General features: G+C 46.2%; 2 protein-coding genes across 2 annotated transcripts in view; one reads left to right on the top strand and one right to left on the bottom strand.

Annotated features, from left to right (window-relative positions):
* Window positions 1-18,200, bottom strand: part of LOC308196335 (olfactory receptor 4S2-like) — a 28,861-nt gene extending 10,661 nt beyond the window's left edge. Inside the window, exons 1-4 of the mRNA XM_080595218.1 lie at window positions 17,777-18,200; window positions 16,572-17,745; window positions 12,144-16,409; window positions 11,906-12,038 (exon numbers count right to left, since the gene is read on the bottom strand). The gene's annotated coding sequence lies outside the window, so the exon portion shown is untranslated. The remainder of the gene's footprint in view (window positions 1-11,905; window positions 12,039-12,143; window positions 16,410-16,571; window positions 17,746-17,776) is intronic.
* On the top strand, window positions 1,690-23,984 carry LOC308196584 (uncharacterized protein). The gene is made up of 3 exons (XM_080595722.1): window positions 1,690-6,555; window positions 18,297-18,529; window positions 21,118-23,984. The coding sequence occupies exons 1-3, from the start codon at window positions 5,554-5,556 to the stop codon at window positions 22,145-22,147; spliced, it is 2,265 nt and encodes a 754-aa protein (XP_080451848.1). The 5' UTR covers window positions 1,690-5,553; the 3' UTR covers window positions 22,148-23,984.
* The last annotated feature ends 646 nt before the right edge of the window (window positions 23,985-24,630 follow it).

The raw sequence follows: 24,630 nt of genomic DNA, 5'->3' as shown, positions 1-24,630 counted from the left end.
CTGCTGTGTATTTTTAGCTTCTGCCTTATGGATGTGAATAAACAATTGTTTCTGCCACTGATTGTTACTTTGTTTTGTTGAAATTTATTGAAATATAGCCTGGCCCAATAACAACCGAAGAAATGTAACCGTCTCCTGGCACAGAATGCCAGTAATCCACACAGTGAAAATGGAAACCCCAAATCAATGAGGAGATCAAATGTTGCTCTGGGTGAAAATAGTCCTCTGCTTTAAATATGAAGTCCTGGCCAGGTTAATGAGGTTTAATAGAGTATTGGGTAAGAAAGTCTTATAGCCTTTGGGAAAGAAAGAGGAACAACAGCTGACAGAAGTCAAAGATTAATCCTCAGTTACCTGGCATGCTAAACTAATTTGGGCCAGACCTGCTAGTTTTTGTACCCAGTGATACACATGGCAATGATTGGGCTAACATCATACCCATCTCCTTTTGTTTCCCTAGCCAAATGGACTACTAAAAGAGACTTAGCGCACAGGTTCAAATCAATGGGAATGGAGAAAGGTGTTTACTCTGTTTTCACTCCGCTGGGTTTAGCGCACAGATCTGGACCCCACAGTGTCAGTGCTGTGATGTGGCTGAGGAGTGCTGTGCATGTTGAGTAGACGAGCGAGGCGCTGAAGATGGGCAGCAAGTGCTGGCAACCAGCTAGAGAGATGAGGCAGGAAAAGAGACATGAATTTCATGGTGGGTAGGATGGGGATGGGGCACTGCTTGGGGGGAAGTTGTGAAACTGGAAATGGAAGGCATGAGGCTGGAGTTTGTGAAATCAGAAGTGCCTGAGGGGTGGTGAAGGACTGTGCCAAAAGGCAGTATGAAGTGGCATGTAATGCTGAAGGGTTTGAAGTTGCCTTCAAAAAGATGGTGACATGAGGAGCAGGCATTGTGTGATGAAGGCAGTACTAGGACAGGTCGTGCAATTGTGGCTGCTGAGGTGTGCTTGGGCAGACCCTTCTCCAGGGCAAGTTGTGTGATGCAGTAGGAACCAATCTGAGAGGCCACTTGCGTTGGGAGAGGCTGGGGTCACACTCTGCAGTGATGGGCATTAAGGGAAGTTTGGCAGGGACAATCGGCCCTTGGGAATGAGAAGTCGTGCTGGGGGAGGTTGCAAAATCAGCAGCAGGGTTTACGGAAAAGGACTGGCAATTTCTCAGCCTGTGTCACCCCAAGCAACAGTAAGGCACCTTCTACACAGACTGTGAAACTAGAGCATCCCAAGGATGGATGCAGGTGGGAAGTGAAGCAACAGTACAGGAGACAAAATATAATTTTGGACAGAAAGTTTTTGCTTTTTTAGTATTGTTAGACTGGCTGAAGAAGGGAGAAGTGGTAAAAATGCATTTCTTAAGACGTGACAATGACAGGTTCTGTACAGAGAGGGAAAGGGGAAGTAGTTCAGATCTAAGTGACCACACACAACAAACTAAATGTTTCCTCCAGAGAGTGATTCACTGGCTCTCAGACATTACATTGACCATGGCTTTTTAAACAGTGCCTAAATAGCCCGGCACTACAGTGCTGACATGAGCAATGACATGAGCATTTCATCTGGACCACATGTCACAGGATTCAGGTTATAATTTTCCCCAGCAGATCCATACCAGGCAGCTGCTGCAAATCAGCCACTGAAGTTACAAGGAATTCACAAAAAGGTGAGAAATTCTTAGATGACTATCTTTGCCATTGCACTTTGTCTGAAGTTTTCTGTCATGCTTTTGCAGAGATGGAATGGGACAGGAGGAGAAAAAAAAAACTGGAAGAAAGGAAATCACACATTTCCCTCTCCTGAGGGTTAGAAATTGGCTATAGACACACAACTGTCTTGATCATTTTCAAGTTAGGGAAAGCTTCATTCTGGTGAGCTATTTTCATGAACAAGTGCTATTGTATTGCTTTAAATACACCTCTGTAATAGAAGATGCCACTATTCAGAGACCTAGCATTAGAAGTTTTCATCTTAGATGATCTGTTAGGATTAGCCAAGAAAACACAACAGCTTAACTTTATATCCATACTCTAAAATGACTTTGTGGTGTCAAGGCTGTTTAGACTGACATCTGCCACAAGAACCATGTGGTACTCAGCTTGTAAACCACAGGCAGGATGTTTAATTTCAATGGAGTGAAAGGTCATGTAGACTCAGTTTGCTGCTGTTTGATGCAAGCTTTCACTAATAAGTTTTATTAAGGAAGTAGACTCTTATAAAGGTATATAAGAAAGTTACTTTTTTGGTCTTCTTTTCCACAGTCTACAGAAGTCAAAGAAAGATTTCTTCACTTCCATTCCAGTGGAATGAAAAATTATTGATGTTTTGTCATCTATCCACAGGACTTCCCTTACAGCTTGTATCTGTACCTGGCAGTCTTTATGCATATACTATCAATGGCATAAGGCCATGGCATTTAACATTAGGAAAATCTGCTTGATCAGCTTAAGTTAGACAGCTAATTGCCTGCCATTGTCTGAATTTTCAGCACAGACAGACACATCTCTGGAGGATGAGGTGAAATGCCTTTTGGAGACAATTGCAGCAGGGAGGTTGAATGACTGCTTTCCTAAAACAGGCACCTGGTCAGAAGGCTGGAGTGGGCTTAGAGAGAGCTAAGTGACACTCAAATGTTTGGGTCCTCTTTAAACCAATTAAAAGTTTGCTTCAGGTCACACAGACAGATTTTGGCAGAGGAGAGTACTGCATTGAATCTTCTAAAGGCTAGGAAAGCATTTAACCACTGGATCTTCCTTTCTCCTCACAGCAGACTCAGATCACAGAATTAGAGGCTGCTTCAGCTACTTTCCACAGCGAATCAAGGTCTGACAATTTTTCATTGTGAGAGTCCTGCTGCCACCCAAAAAGCAGATAGAGAGGAAGCGAACAAAGTTATAAGGCTGTATCTTTTCAATTTGCTTGTTATAAATGTTCAGGGAGGCCGAGGCTTGCTAGTGTTGTTGGTCAGGCAGTATGCTACCCTCCCCAGGTAAGGAAAGAGAACGTGAGTTTTGACTCGGGGATGTTCCACGCAGGGCTTACACACCTGTTGTGAAACACACTGTGCTGAAACAGAACTTCTGTGTGTTCAGAAGGAGATGATGATTTTTGTTTTCCGTAGTCCCTTTCAGTATGCACTTAAATTCTTTCTTTAGAGACCATTGGTCTCTGAAGTCTTAACACTAGAAGCATATGATGTCACTTAATAGCTGTGGATGGAAATATCCATCTTCCTAAAAAGAATATAGTGCAGTGCCAGAAGTTCCCTGTTTTTAGTAAACCCTAAAGGTTTCTCATCCTGCAAGCTGTGATGAAGTTAAGAGTGGAATTCACCTCAGATCCCTTTGGCTGTCTGCACATTAAACCTCTTGCTAAAGTTGGCACTCTGCAATGTATCAGCTGTCAGGAAAGACAGGCAGGTGATTGCATGCCTCTCTTAGACACCTATCTTGGGGAAAAAATACATGAATCCTGGAGGTATTCATAAACCTCCATTAATTCAAATTGAAGCTTTAATGGTTATATTACATGAGATGTCTGCATTTTTAATGGAGAAAGCTAGGAGCAATTGTCCCAGTTGGACGCCCAACCAAGCATGCGCCTGCCACAGGCTAATGCAGCAAGATTGTCTCCCCTGTCCCAGGCCATCAGCTGGGCAAGGAAACCATCTGCATCATGCATTTATCTTGTCTTGGTCGATGTAATACTGAAGAGGGTGTGTTTGGAGTGGCAAGATGAAACAATGATGATTCAATTTGTAACACTTCACTTGTTAAGGTAATCTATCTGCAAGCATGTTGCAGCATTTTACAAAGAGGGAAGAAACCATTGTGCCAGTTCAATGATTCACCTCTTCCCAGCTCTCCCCATTTTGACTTGTTCCTTTCTCCTTTTTAACTATCTCTTGCTGCTGTCTTTCAAGGCACTTCTCCACCTTTCCAAGTCTAAATAGCTGGTGGTCAAAGATGATAAGGGTCACGCTGTTTGACCTCATCAGACCAAAAAAAAAAAAAGGTGTGAATTCTACTTTTGGGCTTCATGTTTTGTTTTAGTTTGCTTGGTTGGTTGGTTGGTTAGTTGGCTTGGTTTGGAATCTTTTGCAAGATTCTCATTCAGATCCCAGTATCATGGGGAAAGGAGGAGGATGAACTCAGGGAACAGGGTGAAATGATTATTTAACAATTATTAAATATTTATCTCAACATGAGCCAGCAATGTGCACTTGTAGCCCATAAAGCCAACCATCTAGGGTTGCATCAAAAGCTGCACGACCAGCAGGTTGAGGGAGGTGATTCTCCCCACTGCTCCATTCTTGTGACACCCCACCTGGAGCGCTGTGTTCAGCTCTGGAGCCCACAACGTAAGACAGACATGGACCTGTTGGAGCCGGTCCAGAGGAGGCCATGAGGATGCTCAGAGGTCTGGAACATCTCTGCTAAGGAGACAGACTGAGACAGCTGCAGTTGCAGCCTGAGGAAGAGAAGGTTCTGGGAAGACCTTACAATAGCCTTCCAGTATCTGAAGGGGGCTACAGGAAAGCTGGGGAGGAACTCTTTGTCAGGGAGTGTAGTGACAGGACAAGGGGCAAGGGCTTTAAACTAAAAGACAGTGGATTTAGATTAGATATAAGGAAGAAATTCTTTACTCAGAGTGTGGTGAGGCACTGGAACAGGTTGCCCGGAGAAGCTGTGGATGTCCCAACTCTGGAAGTGTTCAAGGCCAGGTTGGATGGGGCTTTGAGCAACCTGGTCTAGTGGGAGGTGTCCCTGCCTATGGAAGGGGAGAGTGAAACTATATGATCTCTGAGGTTCCTTCCAACCCAAACCATCTGTGATTCTATGAATTCCAGTATCCTGTGAGGGTCAGCCACTTTGTCCCACATATGGTTCTTACAGTTTCTCTCTGAGAAGGAAATTATTAAGGGCTGCCTCTGTCAGACTGAATTGCTTATTGTTTGTACATAGGACTCAAGAACAAACCAATCATATTAAACTATACCTTATTAAAATCTAAATCAGTCATCAACATAAAAAACTAAAAGCTATTTTGAGTACTCTCTACTATGTTTTCTGCACATATGTGTAGGACAAAACTTAATCGTCTGTAATACTGCTTAAACTTGTATACTGATTGCCCGCAACTTTTACACACTTTTGGCAAAATTCGTCTCACTTAATCCTAGCAGCATGAAGAAAAGACAATTATACCAGAGTTGTTAACGCTGGGTTCCCTTTTTATTTAGAGAAGAAAAAGATGTACTTTTCAGGCATGATTTATCTGAGTTACTGTTGCTCGTTTTAAGATATTTGTTTCCCATTACTGACAATAAAAAGACCTCACAACATGAATCAAAAAAAGTGACAAACACATTGTAATTTAACTTGTCCTACATGTCATATGGAATGTGGCCTCAGATGCAATGCTTTGAGCAGTGCCTTAAAACACTGCACTTCAAGTCCAACCACAGCAATCCCTCCTTGAATCTAGCTCTGGCTACAAAGAATGAGAACAACTCTGGAAACACCACCAAGTTATCAAGAGGGAAAGTCACATGAGATTTACTGCCTCTCTCTGCTTACAGGTCTGTGTGAAATCACTCATAATGAATACTTCAGCTACATCATTCTTCCTTCCAAATGCAGACAGCCAGACTCAAGGAGCTAATCACAGTGGTGCTGCAGGAAAGGCAGAGCCATCTTATGCTGTCCTCAAGTTCATGGAGAGCTTCTGCCTCATCAGTGCTGCCTGTGGGATGGTGGGAAACGGCATGGTCATATGGTACCTTGGCTTCCGCATCCGCAGAAACCACTTCACTGTCTACATCCTAAACCTGGCTGCTGCCGACTTTGGGTATCTGCTCTGCATTGCCATCGAGACAGTCAAGTACTTGATGCAGTTCAACGTGGGGGTGCAGTTTGGGATATTCCTCTTCCTGGATCTTTTCATGTATGGGACTGGCTTGTATCTCCTGACGGCCATCAGCATTGAGAGGTGCCTGTCCGTCCTCTGTCCAATATGGTGCCGAAGCCACCGCCCAAAGCACTTGTCCAGCATCATTGCTGGTCTGCTCTGGGGTCTCTCCCTGCTGCTGAACACACTCGGATATGTATTGTGTACCATTCACCCCTCCAGCAGCTGCTGGCCCCTGCTCATCACCATTGGAGTCTTGGATTTCCTCTTCTGCACACCCCTTATGCTGCTCTTCAGCCTGACCCTCTTCCTCAGAGTCAAGTGCAGCTCCCAGCACTTCCGAACGGGCAGGCTCTTCACCGTCATCATGCTCACTGTCCTCTTCTTCCTCATTTTTGCTGTGCCTCTGAGCGTCCTGATCCTCTTTGATTTCTTGGGCTACAAATTTCTCTACTCCCCTGAGATTGGCTTTGTGCTGTCCTGCGTGAATAGCAGCCTCAACCCAGTCATTTACTTCCTTGTGGGGAGCTACAGGGATCGGAGAATCAAGTTTGCCCTAAGGCTGGCATTCCAGAGGGCATTTGAAGATTCAGCAAATGACAAAGATGAACGGGAAACCCGTGACACGGTAACAATGTCCTCCTAATACCCTGCTGTGCCTAATACAGTGACAGTGCTCTGGAGTTGAGGGCTGACTGCTTACAGAACTGAAGAACTTTGAGGTATTCGGTGAAGGCGGATCATCTCATCTAACCTTCAATGCCTTCATTGGAGACGTCTATCCTTTCACTAGTTATTTGAAGCTCCATCTGTATTAGGACTACACTGAAAGTGCCTATTTATTTTCAGTGACTATTAAATTATTTCGCTTTGATAAGGTGAAATGTCTTGATGCCTGTATTTCATTAGTGCAATCCCATCCAGAGGTTACAGCTCACTCAATAAAGGTCCATCTTTCAGAGCAAAACAAAATTGACATTCATAAATAGTCACTTTTTTACTCAGATCTCTGAAGATGATACAGGATTCATCCTCCTCCTTTGAAATCAACCAAGAATTTCCTGTAAGACAGTCTATCTCCCTTAATTTTAAGTACTTGTATCTCAGCAACACATGCGGCCTTTTGTGGCTCGTAGAGTGCATGATTCTTTGCTTCCTAATGTAAGCATTTCAAATAGTGAAATGCTTTGTGCTCCAGAAGTCCCTTTCTTCTATTAACTAGGGAGCGTTTCATACCACAGAGTTGTGATGTAGTGGAAAAGGGCTCCAACCCCTACCAACCTTCTTTGCAACTTCATGCACTGAGTTGCATGCTCTGTTTTCTTGCATTTCAAAGAAATACAGAGCTGGAGTTGCATATTATTTTAGCTTCCTCCAACACTGCATTTAACTACAACATACATTGGGTTGTTATTTCTTCCTTTAAGAATGACAGATGATAAGAACCCAAGACCTCTAACATTTCCTGACCTACCGTTAGAAGTAAGTTCAAGGATAAGGAAAAAATAGGAAACAGAAGAAAGTTAAATAAATAACACAATTTACAAATGAATAAATAAATAACTGTATACCTAATTCCTGGAGATGCAAGATACGATTATTTGAAATGTTGGACTATCAGACTGCCCAATATTTGCTCTTTCAACTTAAATTGATGGAAGAGGGCAACACAAGTAATTTTCTTTGAAAAACCTTATAGGCTTCCTCTTCATGCATTCATCTGCAAATATGTTTCTAAAGGAAATTTGCATTCTTCTCCTGTCTATTCTCTTTTCTCTGTCCATTTGTCTTTTTATTAATATTGAAAAACAACAATTAAAAACAGTGGTCACCCTAATGTCTGTGGCTGCTTTTTGCTTCCCATTTACAGTTCCTGAAAACTGAAAATTGAGTTCCATTTCTATTACTCTTTAATTTTTAATGCTATTTTTCTGCAACTTACACATAGTTGATTCAGATTAGGTCTATGCCATCAATTATTTTTAGTAAGATTTTTTGTTCTTCCAACCTCTACTGGAGGTGGGAAGAGACTATCCATTTATCAGAATACATGTTAAAATGTTTTCCTTTTAATATCTGTAATGATTTTCTCATTGGGAGAACAGAAATTCATTTCCTTTATTATTAAAAATGTTACAAGCCTTTCAGAAAAATAAAGGAAAGCAAGTTCTATTAAAAACTAAACATTTCTGTGCTCAGAAGAAGACATCAACTGATAAAAACATATAGCATATAAACCGTGAAAAATTTTCCATCCTGACAGTTTGTCCCTTAAACATACCCATCATGAAGACACGTGGCATTTAGTGTGAACACACCTTTTACATCCAACCCTGGGCATTTAAAGGTGACGCCTGGATATAAATGACAACTGTAAACACCCTCGACCATGCATGGTATGAGACAGGCACTCTCTGAGGTGCCATCTGCCAGATATTTGCAGTGCATTTCCTGTGGTCCAAAAGAAGACAGTGATAGGATCTGCAATGACATGGGGAACATTTGCAGGATCTTCCACCCTGAACTAACACCAAGACAGCCAACTCAGCCTACCAGGGAGGATGTAATCAGCATCTGAATTAAATTTGTCCTCTGGATTGCTTAGTGTCTCTCGGGAAAGACCCCCAAGGCACCCAGAAGATCAGTGGTCGTGCATGAGGACAATACACTCTTCAGGGGCCACCAGTACTGAAAAAAGCCCAGAGTTCTGCCTCCCTGGGGACAACTGGAAGGAGACAGCCAGCCCAGGGTGTAAGTTTTGAGTGTTCTCCTCAACATGGCCTAAATGCCAGCAGCATGAGGTGACTGTGAGGGATGGCATCACCTGTTCCTTAACAGCAGCAAACCTAACTCCACTCCTCTTAGAAGACCTTGACACCAGAGTTTGTAAATGATCTCCATTTTCTCATTGATTTCAGCAGAAGGCACACACACTACTGTTAGCATTTCTGCAGCGCAGTTAAGGCCTGGTGGAAGGGATCTGTATGGTCATGGGCACACTTCAGAACAGTTCAGTTTTCACCATGTGCAGGAAAGTGAAAAAGACTCTCTGGTGCCTTGATTTGGTTCCCTTTCCCAAGCCTCTGTCCCCTAGCAGTTATCCCTATCCACCCCTTCAAGCAGCAACTCCCTTCTCCACCCAGATTTTCTACAACAGCCAGCCTACTTCCCTCCCTCGTCCCAGCCTATCTCACACATCTCAAAGGAGCAGCCTTCCCATTGCAGTTTTCCCCAACACCAGATGCCAAATTCCCGTTCTTGCACCTTTCATGGAGATTCACAGGAAGGAAGGGGCAGCAGTTAGAGAGAGCGAAGGCTATGTCCTCCTTGGAGGAGGAGCGTCAGGGTCAGCTATCTAGGGGTACAAGGAGGGGCAGGTGCCTCTAGATTTCTTTTGCAGTGCTTAGGTGCATGAGCTCACAGCCAAGTGGTGTCTCACAACCCACAGAGCAACTTGGGATCAGGCACAAAAAAGAGCAGAGGTGGTACAACAGCGCCAACATGTTTGCTAGTGAGAATGTAACAGAAACCTCACTGCAGGCCCTACAGATTGTATGCATTAAAAGCTTAACCGCCAAAGACAGTCACCCAATCCTGCCCAGGCTGGAAAAAGACAGTATTTCAAAGTGGCAAGAAGTTGTAGATAAAGGACTCAGTCTGATCCTAAACTCTGTTTAATTTAGACTAAGAGAGGTGACAAAGTCAGGTAATCACAACATCAGAACATCTTTTGGGGGATGATGGGGGGAGGCATATGAACAGGATTAGTGCAGTTTAAGGACATGCTCTTGCACAAATGTACATTTATGACAGAATTCTTCACTTACCCTTGAAAAGAGACGGCTAAAGGGAGACCTTACTACAGCCTTTTAATTCTTAAAGGCTAATACATTTAATACTTATAGGTAAAATGGCAAAAGAATTTTCACCAAGGCCTGTAGTGATAGGACAAGGCATAATGGATTCAAATTGAAAGAGGCTGGATTTAGGTTAGACATTAGGAAGAAGTTTTTACCACAAGGGTGGTGGACAAGGTTGTCCAAAGAGGTTGTAGATGCCCCATGCTTTTAAGTATTCAAAGCCAGGCTGACTGGGTCTTCGGGCAATCTGATATGCTCCTCTTTCCTGGCAGGGAGGGTGGATTAGATATCTTTAAAGGTCCCTTCCAACCCAAACCATTCTATGATTGATTCTATTTTCAGTCCTTTTGTGTGCCTTCAAAAAGCACCTCAACAGCTACAATGAGGCCTTTTCTCCCTCCTCTATACCCTGCTGAGGCAGCTGAGGATACATTCTGAGCATATCTCTAATAGTGTGACATATCCCTGCAGTAAAGCTGTAGGAACTCAAGTGGGGTTAATTCAGGGAATTCAGCCAAGGAAAGAGCTGCACCATGCTGTTCCATGGGCTCTTGTATACTCTCCATGGCGTCTGTCCTGTCAGAGTCAATCCTCAATAGGTCATTCACTTTGGTTAACAGAATAGATGTCATCTGAGAGTGGAAGTAAAATTGTAATGCTATTTAAGATGTTAAAATTACCACAAACATGAAAGCACACATACTATTGTTCCGCTTTTCCTATTTAGCTTAGTAAAGTACCAGTACATCTTCCCTAGAAGTGAACTGGACAGGAATTTGGACTATTTAGAAAACAAGGCAGAAAAAGTTATAGTATCTAAAAAGAAAATGTACCTTTGTCAACAAGGTGGGCTAAGGAGAGAAGTGAACCTCTGTTGGCAGGGAGAGGTGACCTTTTGTTAGACCAATCTAACTAAACTTAGCAAACCTCAGGTCACCTACTTTTGGAGAACAGCTCCTCTGAACTCAACCTGCCAACACTATTCTTTGAGGTGACTCCTCCACTGTTTCTCTACAGGAGCTGTCTCCTACCTTCAGTCTTCGTTTTACTCTTCAGAAATTACCCACATCACAACAAAACTCTTGACCCTCTTGGGCTATTCTTCATTGGGTAATGGATGAAGAAAAAAGCTACTGTTGTTTGCAGAAAGAAAATGTCTGTGGGCAATATGTGGTGACCAGCTAAAAATTTGATGGGATACGTTCGTTGAGGAGAATGTCACGCAGAATAGGAATGTATAGTGATAAGAATGTAGATCTCTCCTAGCTGATATTGCTCTCTCTATGTTTTAGATGCTAATGAGAAGGGGAATCAGAAGCAAATATAAACAAATCATGAACTATGATATGAGGATGGACTTACATGCATCTTCATTGTTAAAAGTCATTGCTTCACACATTACACATTAGGTTCTTGGGTTGGTAGACTCACCACTGGACTAGGAGGGGAACTACTGCCACCAAAATGCTAACTGGCCTCAGGGCTGATTGGCAACTACTTTTGCACATTACCTTAGTACTGTTAATTTCACAGTTTTGAAAGTAGAACAGAAGTAGTCAATTACACTAACCAGCAAGAGGAAACAGTTATGTATAGGCAGAAACCAGCACCAACAGTAGTCATGTTCAGGATGCAGACAGTGATGGGACCCCTTGTAGCACCACATCAGAAGAAGCAGGGAATAATTATTTTCCCCCATACTCAGATGAATGACTACCAAGGCATCACAAATGTATTCTGCATTGAAATAGTTGTTTTGTATTCAGCTAAACTATAGGTCACTGGCCTTTCCAAGAGCTGGATGCAGGGGACTTCTTTATAGCTTAGTCAACATGAAACATCTGCTATGAGAGGCGTTCTCAAAACACTGCTTCTCAGGGTGTTTTGTTTAGGCCCTCCCAATCCTCACGTCCTGGAACCAGCAATCCTGATCAAGCTGGAAAGAGACTGAGAGACCAGGGCACAGAAAATGGGGGGACAGGGAGAGAGAGGAAGTAGAGGTGGGACCAGAGGAGGTAGAGAGAGACACTGGGATGAGAAAAGTGGGAAGATGGAGGTAGGCAAGGAAATGTCAGGTGGGGGTGGGTTCCTCGTCCTTTCAAAGATGACAGAGCAGGACAGGTGGACACTCACCAGCCTGAACAGAGACGCGGCAGTGGAGGAATGGTTCCTAACGACAGGGACACAGCCCAACCAGGCTCCTGGCCGTGAAGAGAGAGGAACCGAAGGGGAACTGCCTGAGCACCCCACGGGCTGGGGCAGGTGGCTGGGGGAAAGATCCGAGCACAAAAAGAAAGAACAACAACAGTTCAATTATGACTTGAATCAAGTGCATTCAAGAGACAGGCTGCCCTTCCTCCCTGCCCAGTACCTCAGAAGGAAGGGGCTTCCCACGGGCAGTCTTTCCTCTCTGACAGTCTCTCCCAGCAGAACTTGCAGGCTGATGCAGGTGGTGGCACACGATGAGCTCTATGCTAAGACGAAAAACTCGTCTACAAATGCACGCACGTGTGACAGGGAGATCACCGGCGGCAGGCGGGGGCCGGGAGCGAGGCCTCAGTGAGGCGGGGGCTGCCCCCTGCCGGGCACGGCCGCGCTCGGCCCGGGCAGGCCGAGGAGCGCCGGGGGGGGTGGCAGGGCCGCGGTGGTGGCCGGTGCTGCGGGTACCCAGGCCCTGCAGGGCCCACACTGGAGCAGGGCAGCAATGGGAGGGGAACAGAGCTTCGTAAAACAGGTGTTCAGGGCCTGTAACCTGCAGTACTGCATGTAACACGCTGTGCTGCGTGTAACCTGGAGTATCGCATCTAACCCAACGTGCTGCGTGTAACCTGCTGTGCTGCATGTAACCTGCCATACTGTGTGTAACACACCATAATGCATGTAACCCACAGTGCTGTGTGTAACACACCGTACTGCATGTAACCCCCCACACTGTGTGTAACCTGCTGTCCTCTGCGTAACCCAGCAGCCCCAGTGTACCCTGCCAGTTGTTGTGTGATCTGCCATTCCCTGTGTAACCTGCCATTCCCTCTCATAACCCGCCATTTCCTCCCCATCATCTGAGTGTAACCCACCATTCCCTGTGTAACCCAACATCCCCTCCTATGCTGCTGATGAGAGAGGACTCTGGGGCAAGGGAATGAAGCTGGGCTGAGAAGAAGGGGCAGGAAAGGCATTGTTCTAAATGTTGTAGCCAGCAGGACCAGGGAGGTGGTCATCCCCCTATACTCTGCTATGATGAGGCTGCACCTCAAGTGCTGTGTTCAGTTTGGGCCCCTCACTACAAGAAAGACATCAAGATCCTGGAGTGTGTCCAGAGAAGGGCTATGAAGCTGGTGAAGGGCCTGGAACACAAATCATGAAGTGCAGCTGAGGGAACTGGGGTTGTTTAGTCTGGAGAGGAGGAGGCTCAGGGGAGACCTTATTGCTCTCTACAGGTACCTGGAAGGAAGTGGTTGGGAGCTGGGGGTTGGCCTCTTCTTGCAGATAACCAGTGATAGGACTAAAGGGAATGGCCTCAAGTTGCGCCAGGAGAGGTTCAGGCTGGAAATTAGGAGATACTTCTCAGAAAGAGTGGTCAGGCATTGGAACGGGTTGCCCAGGGAGGTGGTGTAGTCACTGTCCCTGGGGGTGTTTAAGAAAAGATTGGATGTGGTACTTAGAGACATGGTTTAGTGGGTGATATTGGTGGTAGGGGGATGTTTGGACAAGATGATCTTGGAGGTCTTCTCCAACCGTAATGATTCTATGATTTTGATTGCAAATAAATCAAATTAATTTCCCTCACGCAGAATCTGGTTTGTTCATGTCGGTAATTGTTAAGGGGTCTCTCTGCCTTTACCTCAACCCACAGGCTTTCTCCTTATGCTGGTGAGGAGGGGGAGCGAGTGTGCAGCTGGGGGACCTTGGCCTTCAGCCAAGGCTAGCCCACCCCAATAGAGAAACCCACTGTAGAGAACACAGGCAGCTGGAGTCAGCCAGAGCCAGCTGAGAGCAAGAGACGGGGAAGGAAGGGCCACAGGGAGAGCAGGGAGACAAGTGGAAAGAGAACACTGTCAAGTTGAGCCCAGGCAGAAGTGGGAGGTGGTTCAGCGAGCAACAAAGTGAAGTCATGGAAAGAAAGAGTTCCTCCTGTTGTTTTTGTTTTTGTTTTTGTTTTTGTTTAATCAGCGGTGGAAGGATACAAGGCATAGAGGGCAGTGTTGGAGGGTGAGGAAGAAAAAGGCAGCAGAGCAGCCATTTCAGACAGGAACAGAGACTGTGTCCTGCCCTCCTTTCCATCCATTCCCAAGACACTGCAGGCTGAATTGCATCCTTATGGGAACTGGATTGAAGTGTAATGGCCACGCAGTCCCAGTATGTCCCAGTAAATGCTTGCAATTCTTGCTGGAAGATTTCTCTCAGCTACCGACAATCAGAACTCCTTTTCTGGGAAAAGCAGCCAAATCCTCTAAGGGAACATCCTATCTGGGCTGTGCAAGATCAAACACATCTTTAGAGCATGGTCTGGTTCCTGAGCTGATCACGCTTCATGACTTCTAATCTTCTCTGGATAGAGGAAATGACTAATGAAAAGAAACTTCATAAGATAAACAGTTATAGAAAAAAAATCTTTTTTTTTCCTGCCAGATATTTCTATTTTATATAGATTGTTTCTGTCTTAGTAATTAAATGAATATTAGCACCTATATAATTGTTTTGTTTTGCATTTTTATTGTTCTCCATTCTTAATTGATGAATCTCATGGATATTTGGCAATATTGTTTTCTCCATCTTAAAAAATACATCTTGTTATCTCAGATATTATGCCTATTTCACAACAAATGCCTTAGGATGTGTTTCCATCCATAGCTGTGCTTTGCATCAGAACACCAATATACTATTTATGGGAAGTTCCTGTCAAAAAGATGGGATCTGAGAAGAATGAGGAATACTTATTGCACAATGTGTAGTAGAGGAATTAATACATGAATTATTGTTAAAGACAGCACTAACGATAAGGCAAATTGTAATGAAAAGACACAAAGGGAAGAATGAAGATAGGAGAAGGAAACTGAACTGCATAATTTTTTTTTTATGTAAGATGCAAGAAAAATCTTCAAGTCAGACTAAGCTGAAAAAGGACAGAAAATAGAATTTTATTTTATTTTATTTTATTTTATTTTATTTTATTTTATTTTATTTTATTTTATTTTATTTTTATTTTATTTTATTTTTGTACAGCTAATTCCAGCCTTGTTAGTCCAGTATTTAACAGCTGCATTTGCTTTTTGGCAGGTGAATAACACAAGGTCCAGAGATACTGCCCGTACCTACAAATCCTCTCTCACTTATATCCCAAAACCACCATAAGAAACAGCAATACTTCTATTTTTATGGTGATTTTCTATTGTTGAAGAAAACTTCAATTAGAAATAAATTAAATCTATCTGGGATGATATAAATTTGTCTTTAGCCTTTTCACAGTAGGAGTTAGGTGACTGGACTTTGGGTTCTTGCAATGCAGGAATTGCTAGCATGTCAGGTAACCCCACTATAACCACAGGGATCCAGTAAATACAACCAGTGGAGCTGAGAGTGTGACTAAAGGGGAGAGGACAGCAAGCAGATATCACAGCTTCTAGAGATGTCTCTGCTAAAAAAATATTGTACTCAATCATCAAATGTTCTCCAAATTCTGTTAACTGACATGAAACAGCTTCAGTGAAATTGCTGACCTGTAAAAAGCAAATGAAACACCAAAGAAAAGCTGTGACCCCTGTTATTTCTTTGAGTGTTCTGATCAGAACATTTCCCCTTCTTTCTCTGCTTTAGACAGAGATTAAAAAAAAATAAAAAACAAACAAACAACAAAAAAACCACCAGATTTAGATCCCCCAGAGGACCACAAAGACTTGTTTACTGACCAAAGAGAGCAAGAATTTATTATGCTGGGACCATGGCATAGGTACCCCTCTGCCCCTCCCCGGGTTGCCTGCGGGGTTCAGCATCCCTAGGACCTGCTGCCCCCCTGCCCGAGCACTCCCACTCCCCAGCACATGACATTTGCACCACTGGATGTCTCTGTAGGACCCTGAGGTAGTGGCAACGAAACAGAATATGTTGCCACAGACAGATATTAGGTTAAAATTGCAACAAATGACACACAATGACTGACAAGTGCTTTGGGTGGTGACATTGGTATAAGACAGGGAACAGAACTGCAAGGCACCTCTCCATGTTCAGCACTGTCAGAAGATACATGCCGGCACAGAACCAAAGGAGAAACAGATTCATCAGGATATACTTGGTCAAATCACGGTCGTGTAGGAAATAACAGGAGAATGGAAGTAACATATGATACAAATATATCAAGGAGCAACAAGAGCAGAGAGAAGTCAGAGACAGCCAGGTTCGGGACACAGACAGTGAATGGGTTCTTCATGTGGAAAAACATGAACCACATGACTATTCCATTTGCCATAAGTCCATACAGGCAAATAGTAATAGTGACACCTGAAATTATCAACATGTAATCCCTTATTATGCACTGAAATTCCACATATCCAGAAGTTGTGCAGAGAGGTTTGTTGTGCTGGTCTCTGCCATGGTGAAGCTCCTGCTCCGGGTGGCCACCTTGTCCCTCTTGCAGCCCCTCCTATGAGAGACAAGGAAGGAGAGAGAGATGAGGAGCATAGGCACTCCCAGCACTCACCGTCTCTGCCCATGATCCCAGGTTGTGCCCAGGACAGGCTCCCACAGCTCCAGCCCCATCCCTGGACAGGAGGCATCTCCCACCCACCCATCCCTGGCCTCCCACCTCCCGGAGCTCCTGGGAACAACACTGTCACAGGAGCACCAGCACACGGGGCCTCCGCAGGGCCAGGCTCGCCAGGAGAAAGGGGCTGGCGGCAGATGCCAGGGCCACCCTGCTCTGCTTCAGCCTCCTCCCTCGTGCCGCGGAGCAGACCTGTGCCCAGAGATCAGGTCCCGCAGTCAGGAGACTCCTCTCACAATCTCATCTCATCGGTGACAGCTTCCCCTCACATGTCTCTTGGGTGGTAATCTTGTCAGTAGGAGCTAGCCACGTCACCTCCTTCTGTTTCCCTCTGCTGTTTTTTATCAGGAGGTTCTGTTATGGTCCCAGTAAGAAATACTCCAGGAAATATCATATAAAAAGCCTTGTACTCGAGCTGAAACCTTGAGGAAGGAGAGGATAGCACAGACAATCTTATGTCCTTTCAGGTGTTGGGAACCCCAAGTCTTGCAGCATCAAATTGGCCTCTTATCAGGGCAGACCTTGTCTGTGGAAGTGTTACCTTATCATGGTAATTTAAAGTATTATAGGATTTTCTTAAAAGAGAGAACAACACATTGTTTCTACTGTCAAACAAAAATGGATGTTCACTTGAGAACCGTTGTGGCACTCTTGCCTTGATAAAGGCAAGGACACATAGGCGATGGAAGACTTCCTTACCTCTCACCTGCTAGTTAGTTAACCTTACCACCTGCATCACCAAGGGGGTGGTGGGGAAGAGATTTGGCAGGGCAGGAGGAAGGTAGAAAGGTGAGAATGAGTGCAATGACCCAGGGACCGTTAGCAGCATGGCTGAAACAGCAGAATCATAGACTCATAGACTCATAGAATGTCTCAGGTTGGAAGGGACCTTAAAGATCATCTAACTCCAACCCCCTGCCATAGGTAGTGATGCCACCCACTAGATCAAGATGGCCAAAGGCCCCATCCAGCCTGGCCTTGAACACCTCCCTGGATGGGGCATCCACAGCTTCTCTTGGCAAGCTGTTCCAGTGCCTCACTACTCTTACAGTGAAGAATTTCCTCCTAATGTCTAGTCTAAATCTATTCTCTTTTAGTTTAAGACCATTCCCCCTTTTCCTATCATTATTTACCTGAGTAAAGAGTCCTTCTCCACCTTTTTACAAGACCCCTTTAAGTATTGAAAGGCCACAAGGAAGTATCCCCGAAGCCTTCTCTTCTCCAGGCTAAACATCCCCAGGCTGAACATTCTCCAGGCTAAACATCCCCAGGCTGAACATTCTCCAGGCTGAACATCCCCAGCTCTCTCAGCTTTTCTTCACAGGAGAGGTGCTCCAGCCCTCTAATCATCTTTGTAGCCCTCCTCTGGACTCACTCTAACAGGTCCACATGTTTCTTGAGCTGGGGGCCCCAAACCTGGACACAGTGCTCCAGGTGGGACCTCACAAGGGCAGAGTAGAGGGGAACAATCACCTCCCTTGACCTGCTGGTCACACCTCTTTTAATGCAGCCCAGGATGCAGTTGGCCTTCTGGGCTGCAAACGTGCACTGCTGGCTCATGTTGGGCCTTTCATCTGCCAGAATCCCCAAGTCCTTCTCTGCAGGGCTTCTCTCAATGAGTTCTTCTCCCAGTCTGTACTGGTATTGCCCCAACCCAGGTGCAGCATCTTGCACTTGTACTTGTATAACCTCATGTGGCTTTTTCTCCAGCCTGTCCAGCTCCCTTTGGATGGCATCTATTCCTTCTTTGGTATCAACGGCACCACTCAGCTTGGTGTCACCTGCAAACTTGCTGAGGGTGCACTCAATCCCATCTTCTATGTCATTGATGAAGATATTGGAAAGCACTGGTCCCAAGACAGACCCCTAAGGAACATTGCTCATCACTGGCCTCCACCTGGACATAAAAACATTGACCACTACCCTCTGGGTGAGGCCATCAAGCCAATTCCTTATCCACTGGATGGTCCATCCTTCAAATCCATCTCCGCCATTGGGAGGTCAGTCTGGGTAGGGGTGTCTACTGGGGGGGTCATGGCCCCTCTGTCTGGGTTTCAGTCTTAGCCCTGGAGGTGTGGTGGGTGGACACCGTTTTTACCTCACTGGAAAGCTGCTTCGTAGTGCTCCCAGAATAGAGGGTAGAGAGACCAGTCCATCTCCCACCCTCCCTGCTCATCAGAGGGGGGCTTCTGGCTTTGCCCAAGCCTCATCAGCCACCCTCACGAGGGCTGCTGGGTCCTGGTGGCTCCCTCGGCTACCTCAAGTGGCCTCGATGCAGGAAACACTTGCACGCCAAGATCCCCCGCTCCACTGCAGAACACGTCTGCCCTGGAGCTGATTGCATTGGCAAAACCCCTTGGAAGTCTCTGGCAGCCTGTGGCCTTAACCCTCCTTCTTCCTCCCATCATTCCTCAGGTGTGGAATCACTCCCAGTTGTGCCAATCTGTTTCCTGCCCCCCCAGGCCCTATCACACACCCATGCCCTGCACCTGGGATGCCAACAGTGTACTCTCAACAGCCACCCATAAGGCAGAGCTCTGGCCTTGCCTTAACTTGCCATGAGAAATCACCGGTGCTCAGATAGACAACAGCACAAGGGCTTTGCCCTCTCTCTCTGATCACATCCCTGTCCTGTCTTCTCTGAGATTACATTTTGCGGGGTACATAGTGATGCAAATGTACTTTTATCTACAAGTGGTTCCTGTCTCACAATCTCATTTTGCATCATAAGGGCTGCCGTCCTCACTGCTTGTATTCTCTTTCATGTGTTTTCCATCTTCTGAATACCTCCTCTTAAGAGTTATTGCCTATGTTTTTTCTATGTTTTTCTATGGTGTTTTTTTTGTTTGTTTGTTTGTTTTTGCCTATGTTCATTCACAGAATGATGTCCTCCGAGGATATTTTTTGATTTCACATGGTGAATGTACATTGATGAACCCAGCCCAGAGTCTCTCCGGGGGGAGCCAGTCTTGAGCTGCAGGAGACGGGACCTCATATAGACTTAAAACAAGGGTAGAGCTAGTTCCACCCATGAGAAGGTGGTGGTGAAAAGGCTTCCAATAGGTGCAACACCTTCATAATGCAGGCAAACCCTGGGTGCTCAGGCCTGACCCTAGCTGGATCCCGTGGTCCATGGGCTGGAGGTGAATGGGTAGGGTCAGGACAGAAAAGGGGCTGCTGTTGCCTTCAGGGCCCTGGAAGAGGGAATCAGAGAGCCTCAAAGTGTACAGGGTCGTGTGCTGTGGTGTTCAGTCATGTTTCATGAATTGAAGTTCCAGCCCCTTCATTTTCCGTTCCCACAGTTGGGCCAATCAGATATCCGATCATCATTGTCCTTCAGTGACAGCATTTTGTGTGTGTGTGTGTTTTGTTTTCTTCACCGCCACTGTGAAAAACATTGCCCAGTACTGATTTCTTCTATGGCTTTGTAGCATTGCATTTGTCACAAGTGTTATCTTCCATGCTTTGACACGTTAAAGTAAAGCCTCTATCTGGGGGCAATGTTTCTGAAATAAAGTTGGGAGAAGTCTTTGAGCACCAATTTACATGTGTTTAGAAACACTGAGCAAAGACTGCATGCTGTTGCACAGCCGCACATCAGACTTTACCCACTGTTGAGGGTCCCTGCCTGGCCTCTCTCACTCTCACCTTTCTGCCATTCTCTTGCCCAGGGAGTGACTTAAATAATGACTTCTGACACAGAGCTTTCCCCATACAGACAAGGGGTGCTGCTGGGAAGTAACAGTACAACACATTAATCTGCAAGTCTGTTCCCAGAGCTTCCTGGTATGGGATGATCCTTCCTTCAAACTCCTCTCACTTTGTACTTGAACAGTCCAGCCAGCATGGTCATTCATTGACACCATGCTCCTCTCCCTTCCTTTACTTCCAAGCAGAAGACTTTGTTTGCATTTGGCTCTGCAGGGATTTTCTTCTACAGCTGTGTGGCTATACCTGAGTTAGTTGCAATACGTGCCAGGTTTGCCACACATTATGGCAAAGCCTCTGTCAGGGGGCGAAGTGTCTCAGGAGACAGCAGGAGAAAGTCTTCCACACACAATGAAACCCAGCAGCCCCCGAAGTGGCAAAACAAAGCTGGTGGATGGGGAGAAGAAAAGGAAGGGGGTGACGTGGCCAGCTCCCACTGACAAGATCACCGTCTGTGAGACATGTGAGGGGAAGCTGTCACCGATGAGATGAGATTGTGAGAGGAGTCTCCTGACTGTGGGACTCGGTCTCTGGGCACAGGTCTGCTCCGCGGCACGAGGGAGGAGGCTGGAGCAGAGCAGGGTGGCCCTGGCATCTGTCGCCAGCCCCTTTCTCCTGGCGAGCCTGGCCCTGCGGAGGCCCCGTGTGCTGGTGCTCCTGTGACAGTGTTGTTCCCAGGAGCTCCGGGAGGTGGGAGGCCAGGGATGGGTGGGTGGGAGATGCCTCCTGTCCAGGGATGGGGCTGGAGCTGTGGGAGCCTGTCCTGGGCACGGCTGGGAACGGGGCCCTTCCTGGGCACAACCTGGGATCACGGGCAGAGACGGTGAGTGCCGGGAGCACCGATGCTCCTCTTCTCTCTCTCCTTCCTTGTCTCTCATAGGAGGGGCTGCGAGAGGGACAAGGTGGCCACCCGGAGCAGGAGCTTCACCATGGCAGAGACCAGCACAACAGACCTCTCTCTGAGCTACACAATTTTTCAATATCTGGACTCTTTTGAAAATAACACGCACATATGCTTAAGACTATCTTATGAATCTCTGGTCTTTTTAGGTGTCTGTATGGGGATTTCTTTGTGTGGACTTGCAGTGAATGGGATAGTCATATGGTTCCTGTTTTCCCACATGAGGAACCCATTCGCTGTCTACATCCTAAATCTGGCTGTTGCTGACTTCGCGCTGCTCCTCTTCTCTTTTTTGCTCATGTTGGCAATTTTGATCTTAACAATTTGTTCTCTCTTTGATTATATTATTCTTTCCTATATAGAACTTGAAATTATAGTTGGATTTCTGTGCCACTTCTTTGACCTCAGCAGCCTGGGTCTACTTACAGCAATTAGTGTGGACCGCTGTGTCTCTGTTTTCTTCCCAATCTGGTATCGTTGCCATCGCCCAAAGCACTTGTCTGGCATTGTGAGTGGGTTGCTCTGGGTTCTTGCTGGATCTTTTGTTTCCTCAATGTATCTTAGCTTTTACTTTGTTAAACGATATGGGGACGCATTTGGAGGTATAGCCATTGCAATCACTGTGACTTTATCATCAATGATGTTGATTTCCAACCTGTCCCTGTTCATCAAACTCCGATGTGGCTTTCAGAGACGACACCCTGGGAAACTCTATGTTGCTGTCCTGCTCAATGTGATCTTCTTCTTTGTCTTTGCTATTCCTTTCAGCGTAGAGGTATTCTTCAATCTTCCGCGCACACAGGAACTATTTCCTGACAAAGTATCTTTTTTGCTGGCATTGCTGAACAGCAGCACCAATCCCATCATTTATTTCCTGGTGGGCAGCTGCCGGCGACGCCGGATCCAGGGCTCTGTGAAAGCTGCCTTCCGTCGGGTGTTCGAAGAGAACGCGGTGAGCGAGGAGGGGAGCCGCACACCCAGGGACATGGCATCAGAGACCACTGTGTGAGGCCCTGCTGGGGAGGAGGCCTGGAGGCACAGAGCCTGGCAGGCAGCTCAGAGCCTGCCTACTGCGGGGAGGGACCACCGCTGGAGCTGGGCAGGGGGCGCGTATGGCACGGAGCTGGCACGGCACTGCCCGGCCAGGCTCAGTCCCCACACGCGGGCTGTCTTCCCCATTGCAATGCCCCTCATTGCGCTGATCCTATGAATAAACTCTGGCTCCCTCTGGTCGGCAGATGAGTTTCGTGGTCTTTGGGGAGACATCCTGCCCAGGGAGAGTCTGGCATGTTAGGCCCTGGGGGAGCTCTGGCTGTCTGCTGTGCAGGCAAGGCAGGGCTCTTCAAAAAGGATTGCAAAATTGGGCAAGCCAATGGGTCCGGGTTGGTCATGGGGAGCTCTCCATGCTCTGCTGCTGAAGGGAAAAGCTGCCTTAGGAGGCAAATGCTGCCATGGGAAGCAGCAGTGTGACTTGCCCAGGGCAGCCCCGTCCTGGCCCCACTCCCTGTGATGGTGTGATGGCAGGGCAGGCCATGCCTCTGCGTGGGTGGTGAGGGCTGAGGAGAAGGAGGGGGCCACGGGGCACGTGGGAGGCAAAAATCCCAGACATCAAGTTTGGGAAGCAGATGCTAGCGTGGTGTGCCTGAACCAGCGTGGAGCTGGTTCACGCGCACTTGTCCGCATGGGGAGGTGCAGTGCCACATGGCGCTGGGGATGTCCAAAGCCCAGGGTCCCAGCTCAGGTCGCCCCTGTGCTTTTGGCAGTGGCTCACATGCCGTGACTTGCTCACATGCTGCAGGGCACACCTGCACTCAGACCCTGCTGCTCAGGGCATCCTGCAGCACCAGTCTGCAAACAAGTTTAATTCCCACCCGCAGAGCTGAGACTACATCCAAAAAGGCACAAAAAAAAAAGAAGGGGCACATTATCAGAAGGGGAGGAAGCTGGCTTCAATGTGTATGCACAATGACATGTTTGTATGGGAATGTTTGTGGTGATTTTACCCTGCTGGGCAGCTAAACTTCACCACAACCACTCTCCCACTCCCCCTCCTCAGAAGAAGAGAGGGAGAAGAAAGTATGCTGGAAAGAAAAAAAAGGCTCCCAGGCTGAGGTAAGGATAATTTAATTAAATCATAGAATATCCCAAGTTGGAAGGGACCCACAAGGATCATTGAGTCTAACTCCCGGCTCCACACAGGTCTACCCAAAAATTCAGAGCATATGACTAAGAGCAAAGTCCAAATGCTTCTTAAACTCCAACAGGCTCGGTGCTGTGACTACATCCCTGGGGAGCCTGTTCCAGTGTGTGACAACCCTCTCAGTGAAGAACCTTTTCCTCATATCCAGCCTGAACCTCCCCTGTCACAGCTTGATTCCATTCCCTCGGGTCCTATCACTGGTCACCAGAGAGAATAGATCGGCACCTGCCCCTCCACTCCCCCTTGTGAGAAAGCTGTAGGCTGTGATGAGGTCTCCCCTCACTCTCCTCTTTTCTAGGCTGAACAGACCTAGGGACCTTGAAAGGGGTACAAGGAAGAGAGGAAAGGGACAAGGAAGAGAGGATAAAGAAAAAGAAAAAGAAAAAGAAAAAGAAAAAGAAAAAGAAAAAGAAAAAGAAAAAGAAAAAGAAAAAGAAAAAGAAAAAGAAAAAGAAAAAGAAAAAGAAAAAGAAAAAGAAAAAGAAAAAGAAAAAGAAAAAGAAAAAGAAAAAGAAAAAGAAAAAGAAAAAGAAAAAGAAAAAGAAAAAGAAAAAGAAAAAGAAAAAGAAAAAGAAAAAGAAAAAGAAAAAGAAAAAAAGAAAAAAATCAAAGGCCACACAGAAGCATAGAGAGAGAAAAAAATATATTCTCTACTTCCCATCAACGAGCAATGTTCAGCCACATACTGGGAAGCAGGGCCGCAATATGCCTGGCAGTTGTTTGGGAGGACAGACATCTTCATAACGAGAGCACCCCCTCCTCCTTCCCCTTTCCCACCTTTTATTGCTGAGCCTGACACCATATGGCATGGAATATCCCTTTGGTCAGTTTAGGTCAGCTGCCGTGATGTCCCTTCCCCACCTCTTGCCCACCCCCAGCCTGCTGGCTCTTGGAGGGGTTTGGAGGGTCCCTTGATGCTCTGCCAGTATTGCTCTGCAATAGACAAAACACTGGTGTGATACCAGTGCTGTTCTAGCTACACGTGCAGAGCATAACACAGTACGGGCTGTTGCAGGGAAAGTTAACTCCATCCCAGCCAGACCCAGTACAATGTCCTCCTCCGACCTAAAGCTGAGATCCCTTCTGACAAGCATTGTAGCAATAACAACATGAACATCGATTGAGGGGCCCTTCTCTGAGGACCCAGCCACGGCAATTCACTGTGCTCAGGGTTCCTGTCTCCATGATGCTTCCTAGGCGCTCCTGACCATGCCTGGAAAGTCAACGCTGCAGATACAGGTGTATATATTTATAGCATCGTAGAACTGAACACTGATCATTATGGAGTTTTC

The sequence above is a fragment of the Anser brachyrhynchus genome (genome assembly GCF_964034855.1).
Source record: "Anser brachyrhynchus genome assembly, chromosome: 5".
In the NCBI taxonomy this organism is placed as follows: domain Eukaryota; kingdom Metazoa; phylum Chordata; class Aves; order Anseriformes; family Anatidae; genus Anser; species Anser brachyrhynchus.
The sequence above is the reverse complement of the archived record's forward strand: the minus strand, read 5'-3'. Positions and strand labels throughout refer to the sequence as shown.